The following is an 8,235-nucleotide window of genomic DNA, read 5'->3' as shown; positions in this document are numbered from 1 at the left end:
CTATACCAGTTAGGAGAACCCATTGTCATCCTCCCCATTGTGACATGCTGCCCCACCCACCTAATGTCAACAGCAGAGCCATGACCACTTGGGAGGTTCTGAGATTCTACTGGATAGTTCCAGTGGGAAAAGATTAGACTCTTCAGAAGAATATTGACTAGGGCAGAGTCAGAAAGATCATATCCAGCAGAGGGGAGGTAGAGTTTGTTGAAGAAATGAAGTAAAAGAGGAAACTAAGGGGCAGAATGAGCCAAAAACTTTGGCTTGGTTTTCCTTAGCCAATTTAATATCAAAGATCTTAATATAGAAAGATTCTTGCAAAGGCCAGGCTAGAGAGCAGAGAGATTACTTTTTATGGTGGTTATGCACACCATTCTCATTGGGACCTTAAAGAAAGCAGCAGGGCCTAGAGCAAAAAGGGACCTAAGAATAATTGATAATCTTTATTCTTACTTCTGTGTATAAACTTTCAAAGGTTTGGGGTAGGTGATCCATCTCTAAATATAGCTACTAGCAGGACATATATTTAACTTTCCAGCATTATCCCTATCTCCTCACTGTAGCCTTACTAAGACATAATCAGATACGGGCAGAAGAACCAAAAGGCTAGGTTTTGTCATGGCCAAAATGTGAGGATTGAAGGGAGAAAACCAGTTAACTTAATTTTGCTCCTATATTTTGGACTCTTAGCTAGCTACTCTGTGTTTCATACATAGACCCATTTCCCCAATTCATGAGCAACATCTCTGCTGGTATTCTAGGGAATCTACAATGGAAGAACACAAGGAAAATCAGCTAGATTATGAGTAAGTAATCATGATTATGCAAAGCCACATCCAAGGACCAAGGTATGAAGCTGGTCTGCTATTGGTGCTTTCCCTCATCTTCTCATCTCCCTTTCTCCTTCTGCTCTTACCTATCCGTCTCCCACTGCACTCCACCCCGAGGACTTTATGCCTACCTGAAGTGAGAACATTTGCAAATTCCCTGTCCAAGCCAGTTTTCCAGGGTAGGACTTTCTTTTCCAAAATCATCCCATTCCTACTCAAAGTCCTTCTATCTCACTACCTTAATTCTGGTTAATCATTTCAAAGACAAACCAAGGAAAAGTTTATTGAGAGCTTCACATGTGCCAAGCACCCTTTTTAGACTACTTTAGTGTTACCATTCCTTTTTGCAAATTTACATCAAAAAAAGATGTTTGCATTTTTTATTAAATTTATTGGGGTGACATTGGTAAATAACATAGGTTTCTGTGTACAATTCTATATGCATCATCTGTATATTGCAGTGTGTTTACCACCCAAAGTTAAATCTCCTTTTGTCAGCATATATTGGACCTTCTTTACCCTTACCTACCTCCTCCCTACCCTCCTTTCCCTCTGGTAACAACCAACTGTTGTCTGTGGATATGAGTTTTTATTTGTTTGTCTTGTTTGTTCATTGGTTGTTTTCAGTTTTATATCTGACATATGAGTGATATCACAGGGTTCTTAACGTTTTCCATCTGATTTATTTCACTTAACATGATATTCTCAAGATCCACACATGTTGTCCCACATGACAATATTTCATCTTTTCCTGTGGCTGAAAAGTACTCCATTGTATATTTGTACCACATCTTCTTTATCCAATCATCTATTGTAGAGCACTTCTGCTGTTTCCATGTCTTGGCTACTGTGAATAAAGCTGTAGTGAACATAGGGACATATCTATCTCTACAAATGTTTTCAAATGTTTTGGGTAGGTACGGAGAACAGGGATTGCTGAGCCATATACTAACTCTATTATTAATTTTTGAGGCACTTCCATACTATTTTCCATAGTGGCTGTACCAATTCACATTTCCACCAGCAGTGAATGAGGGTTCCTTTTCCTCCACAATATCTCCAACACTCACTGTTACTTGTCTTATTGATGATAGCCATTAACAGGTGTGAGGTGGTATCTCATTGTAGTTTTATTTGCATTTCTCTAATAGCTAGTGATGTTGAGTATCTTTTCTTTCATATATCTGTTGGACATTTGTATGTCTTCTTGGGAGAAATATCTGTTCAGGTCCTCTGACCATTTTTTAATTGAATTGTTTTTGTTGTTGAGTTGTATGAGTTCTTTATATATTTTGGATATTAAACCCTTCTTGGAAGTGTTGTTTGCATATATCTTTTCCTATTTGGTTAGTTACCTTTTGTTTTGTTGAAAGTCTCTTTTGCTGTGCAGAAGCTTCTTAGCTTGATATAGTCCCATTCATTTATTTTTGCTCTTGTTCCCCTTGCCTTTGAAGTCAAGTTCATAAAATCTTCTCTAAGATTAAGGCCCATAAGTTTAGTACCTATGTTTTCTCCTATGTAATTTATTGTTTCAGGATTGTATTTAGGTCTCTGATCCATTTTGAGCTAATTTTTGTGTATGGTGACAGATAGCAATCTAGTTTTATTCTTTTGCATGTGGCTTTCCAATTCTCCCAGGACAATTTATTGAAGAGGATTTCTTTTTTCTCTATTGTATGCTTTTGGCTATTTTGTTGATTATTTGCCCATATACCTGTGCATATTTCTGGAATCTCAATTCTGTTCCATTGGTCTGTGTGTCTGTTTTTCGGCCAATACCATGCTGTTTTGATTATTGTCACTTTGTAGTATAATTTGATGTCAGGGAGTGTGATACCTCTGGCTTTGTCTTTTTTTTCTCATGGTTGCTTTAGCTATTCAGGGTCTTTTTTTAAAAATATATTTTTATTGATTTTTTACAGAGAGGAAGGGAGAGGGATAGAGAGTCAGAAACATCAATGAGAGAGAAACATCGATAAGCCGCCTCCTGCACACCCCCTGCTGGGGATGTGCCCCCAACCAAGGTACAAGCCCTTGACCAGAATCGAACCTGGGACCCTTCAGTCCACAGGCCGATGCTCTATCCACTGAGCCAAACCAGTCAGGGCTATTCAGGGTCTTTTGTGGGTCCATGCAAATCTGATGACTTTGTGTTCTATTTTTTTAAATATATTTCTATTAATTTCAGAGAGAAAGGGAGAGGGAGGGAGAGAAAAACATCAATGATGAGAGAGAATCATTGATCAGCTATTCCTGCCTGCCCCCTACTGGGGAATGTGCCCTGACCTGGAATCAAACTGTGACCCCCTGATTCATACATAGGTCAATGCTCAACCACTGAGCCACACCGGCTGGCTATTCTATTTATTTTTAAAATGCCATTGGGGTTTTTATGGGAATTGCATTAAATCTGTATATTGCTTTGAGTAATGTGGCCATTTTAACTATGCTAATTCTTCCAATCCATGAACACAAAATATCTTACCATTTCTTTGTGTCTACTTCAATTTCTTTTAATAATGTCTTATAGTTTTCAGTGTATATGTCCTTCACATTCTTTATTAAAATACCTAGTTTATTCCTAGGTATTTTATTCTTTTTGTTGCAATTGGAATTATTTTTTTCTTACCCTGAAATTTTATTGTTAGTAGATTGATTTTGTATACTGCAAATTGATTTTGTTTATTGTTTCTAATAGTTTTTAGCTGGAGTCTTTAGGGCTTTCTATGTAAAGAATCATGCCATCTGCAAAAAGTAACATTTTTACTTCTTCACCAATTTGGATAAATTTTATTACTTTCTCTTGCCTGATTGCTCCTGCTAGGATTTATAGTACTATGTTGAATGGCAGTGGTGAGAGTGGGCAACCTTATCTTGTTCCTGAGCTTAGAGGAAAAGTTTTCACTTTTTCATCTTAAGTATGATATTAGCTGAGCTGACAGTTTGTCATACATGGCCTTTATTATTTTGAGATATTTTCCTTATACACTCACTTTATTGAGTGTTTTAATCATGATTAATGTTATATTTTGTCAAATTAATTTTCTGCATCTATTGATAAGATCATATGAATTTTTATCCTTTAGTTTGTTAATGAGGTGTATCATATTGATCGATTTGCATATGTTGAACTATCCTTGAGCTCCTGGAATGAACGCCATCTGATCGTGATGTACTATCTTTTTAATATATTGTTGTATCCAGTTGGTTAGTATTTTGTTTCAGAGTTTTGCTTTTGTAGCTTTCTTTTTGGTGTGCTATTCTCTCCAGGTTTTGGTATCAGGGTAATGTTGACCTCATAAAATGTGTTAGAAAGTATTGCCTCTTCTTTTTGGAAGAGTTTGAGAAGAATAGGTATTAAATCTTCTTTGAATGTTTAGTAGAATTCATGAGTGAAGCCATCTGGCCCTGGACTTTTACTTTTTGAGATATTTTTGATGGTTGCTTCAATTTCCTCACTGTTGATGATCATTCTGTGTAGATTTTCCAAGTCTTCGTGATTCAGTCTAGGAAGGTTATATATTTCTAAGAACTTGTCTGATCTCCTAGGTTATTGTTTGGTGGCCAATAGGCTTTCACAGTATTCGTGTATAAACCTTTGTATATCTCTGATGTCTGTGGTAACTTTTCTTTCATTTCTGGTTTTGTTTGAGTCTTTTCTCTATTTTCTTTAGTGAGTCCAGGCAAAGGTTTGTCAATTTTATTAACTTTTTCAAAGAACCAACTCTTCGTTGCCTTAATTTTTTTGTATTGTATTTTTATTCTCTGTTTTATTTAATTCTGCTTTAATTTTTATTATTTTTCCCCCTTGGCTAACTTTGGGCTGCATTTCTTCTTTTTCTAGTTCTTTAAGATGTAAAATTAGGTTGTTAATTTAGGGTTTGTCTTGTTTCTTGATAGCCTGTAATGATATAAACTTCCCTCTTATTGCTGCTTTTGCTGCATCTCAATAGTTTGATATGTCATATTATCATTCTTATTTGTCTCTATGGATCTTTTTAGCTCCCCTTTTATTTCTTCTTTAACCCAGTTGTTTTTTAGTAGCATGTTGTTTAATCTCTACATATTTGTGGTATTCCTCCCTTGCTTTGTGCAGTTAATTTCCAGATTCAGAGTATTGTGGTCAGAGAATTTTCTTGGTATAATTTCGATTTTCTTGAATTTGTTGAGGCTAGTTTTGCATCCCAGAATATGGTCTGTCCTTGAGAATGTTCCATGTGCACTGGAAAAGAATGTATAACTGTTGTTCTGGGATGAAAGGCTCTGTAAATGTCAATTATGTCCATTTGGTCCAATGTGTCATTCAAAGCCAATATTTCCTTATTGATTTTCTGTTAGGATGATATATCCATAGCTGTCAATGGTGTATTTAGACCCCCTACAATAACTGTGTTTTTGTCAGTTTTTCCCTTTAATTCTGTTAGTAGTTGCTTTGTATACTTTGGTGTTCCTTGGTTGGGTGTATGTATGTTGGAAAGTATATATTTTTTGAAGTATTGCTCCCTTTATCATTATAAAATGTCCATCGTTGTCTCTTGTTACTACTTTATCTTAAAATCTATTTTGTCAGATGTGAGTATGGCTGCATCCACTTTTCTCTGCTCATTTGCTCAAAAAATCATTTTCCACCCTTTCACTTTGAGTCAATATCTGTTCTTACAGTTAAAACGTGCCTCCTGAAGCTAACATATGATTGGGTTTGTTTTTTTGTGTGTGTGATTTTTTTTAATCTAATCTGCTCCTCTGCCTTTTTATTGCTAAATTCAGTCCATTTATATTTAGGGTGATTATTGATGTATGAGGATTTCCTATAGCCATTTTATCTTTTGTTTTCTGATAATTCTGTGTCTCCATTGTTTCTTTTCCCTTGTGTGTCTGTCTGTTGTTTTAGTTTGGTGGTATTCTATGATTTTTTTCTCTGTTTTCTCTTTTTTTAACTAATGCGTCTCAGTTTTAGATTTTTTTTTGTATGTGGTTACCATTGAGTATAAGCAAAAGAAAGTCCTTTTTCTTCTGAATGCATCTTATCGCCATTCCCCTTGCAAATTCAGACCTTACCTCCTCCCCTTTTATGTTTTTATTGTCACAAATTATCTCTATTTTTGCTGTGAGTTCATTTCCAAATTACAGTAATATAGAGAAGTCTTTGTCTTCTCTCCCTTTTAATGTTTTTACTTCCTTTAAAATTTATTTTTATTTTTTTATTTTTTTTTAAATCTTTATTGTTCAGATTATTACATTTGTTCCTCTTTTTTCCCCCCATAACTCCCCTCCTTCCAGCTCCCACCCCACCCTCCACCCTCACTCCCCACCCACTGTGTTCATCCATAGGTGCATGATTTTTGTCCAGTCACTTCCCGCATCTCCCACACCCCTTTTCCCCCCAAGAATAGTCAGTCTATTCCCTTTCTATGTCCCTGATTCTATTATAATCACCAGTTCATTCTGTACATCAGGTTATTTATTCACTTGATTCTTAGATTCATTTGTTGATAGATGCATATTTGTTGTTCATAATTTGTATCTTTACCTTTTTCTTCTTCTTCCTCTTCTTAAAGGATACCTTTCAGCATTTCATATAATACTGGTTTGGCGGTGGTGAACTCCTTTAGCTTTTCCTTGTCTGTGAAGCTCTTTATCTGACCTTCAATTCTGAATGATAGCTTTGCTGGATAAAGTAATCTTGGTTGTAGGTTCTTGGTATTCAGCACTTTGAATATTTCTTGCCATTCCCTTCTGGCCTGCAAAGTTTCTGTTGAGAAATCAGCTGACAGTCGTATGGGTATTCCCTTGTAGGTAATTGAGCCTCTTTCTCTTGCTGCTTTTAAGATTTTCTCTTTGTCTTTTGCTCTTGGCATTTTAATGATGATGTGTCTTGGTGTGGTCCTCTTTGGATTCCTTTTGTTTGGGGTTCTCTGCACTTCTTGAACCTGTAAGTCCATTTCTTTCTCCAGGTGGGGGAAGTTTTCTGCCATTATTTCTTGAAATAGGTTTTCAATATCTTGCTGTCTCTCATCTTCTGGCACTCCAATAATTCTGATATTAGTCCGCTTAAAGCTGTCCCAGAGGCTCCTTACACTATCTTCACACTTTAGGATTCTTTTTTCATTTTGCTTTTCCAGTTGGGTGTTTTTTGTCGAATCTTTGGTTTGATTCTTGAGGTCCTCTGGTCTGCTATTGGGTATAATATTCTTTATTTCAGTCCGTGTATGCTTACTTTCTAATTTCTTTATCGTAGCATCGAGGGTCTCATTAGTTTTCATGAGGCTCTGCACAAATTTATGGCAAGCCCTCAAAATTGCGATTCTTAGCTCCATATCCTCCATTTCTGTCATGTTTTTTTGTCTCCGCATCTTTTATGCTTTCTTGGTGCCCCCCCTTGTGGTCTCTGTGCGCAGTCTTGTTCTAGCCAAGCCTTAATTGTTGTAGTTAACACTAGAGGGATTTGACCACCAGGCCGACTGGCTGTAGGAATCAGCTGAGCAGAAAACGTCTGTCTTCTGGGGAGGCGCTAATCCAGCCTTTGCCTGAGGCAATTGGCAAATGGCTGTGCGCAGGGCCTGGGCGGGGCGGGCTCAACAGGGCGGGGGGGAGGGAGCCGCTATGGCCGCTCTCAGTCCGTCCCCAGGGGCTCTGCCTCTCTGTCCCCACAACCGCTGCAAACCTCGGAGGGGCCGTAGCCAGACAGTCCCGCTTCTCCCGTTTGAGTCTGGGTCCCTAGAGACTCGCCCGGATCTGTAGCCCAGAGTCTGAGACTCACTCCTGATTGAAAACGACAACCGCGCCCTCAGCCGCCAGCCCGCTTTGCGCGCGCACCACCTCACCACCGCACCACCGTACCTTTAAATTTTCCACACTACGCCTCCTCTGAGCGTCGGAATGCTGTTGTTTTTGCTTCTAGTTGAAGAGTCTCTCCTCAGCCAGCCTTCCTGTGGTTCTGGTTGATGTCCGTTCCGACTTTTAGTTGTATTTTTGAAGTGGTTGTTTACGGCGGCAATCTCCGGTGTTTACCTATGCCGCCATCTTCGATTCTCTAAAATTTATTTTTAAATGTATAATACCCATTTCTGAAAAAGGGTTACAATATACTGCTTCTGTCTGTCTAGTAATCTTATTCATAGTTTTGTTTCAGATATAATTAATCCACTTCATTTTGTGGTGGTAAATTCTCTCAGCTTCTGTATGTCTGGAATAGCCTTTATTTCTTTTTCATATATAAAGCATAACATTGCTGGATATACTAGTATTATTCTTGGCTGGTAGTTTCTCTCTTTCAATAGTTTAAATATTTGATTTTACTCTCTCCTGGCTTGTAGGGTTTATGTTGATAAATTTAATGGGTTTTCCTTTACTTGTTACTGTCTTCTTTTCCCTTGCCTGTCTTGAGAATTCTTTCTTTGTCATT

The 8,235-nt window shown here is 37.6% G+C and overlaps 1 protein-coding gene across 2 annotated transcripts in view; it reads left to right on the top strand.

Moving 5' to 3' along the window:
* The first annotated feature begins 768 nt into the window (after positions 1-768).
* Positions 769-8,235, top strand: part of TMCO5A (transmembrane and coiled-coil domains 5A) — a 31,071-nt gene continuing 23,604 nt past the window's right edge. Inside the window, exon 1 of one of the 2 annotated variants that reach the window (XM_070405182.1) lies at positions 769-806. In XM_070405182.1, coding sequence (XP_070261283.1) covers positions 772-806 — 35 coding nt within the window. In that variant the 5' untranslated portion in view covers positions 769-771. The other variant, XM_070405172.1, reaches the window with a different exon arrangement.

This window comes from Myotis yumanensis, unplaced genomic scaffold (genome assembly GCF_028538775.1).
Source record: "Myotis yumanensis isolate MYYU_CA2020_CCGP unplaced genomic scaffold, mMyoYum1.0.hap1 SCAF_1, whole genome shotgun sequence".
In the NCBI taxonomy this organism is placed as follows: Eukaryota; Metazoa; Chordata; class Mammalia; order Chiroptera; family Vespertilionidae; genus Myotis; species Myotis yumanensis.
Note: the sequence above shows the minus strand (reverse complement) of the source record. Positions and strands in the feature narration are given on the sequence as shown.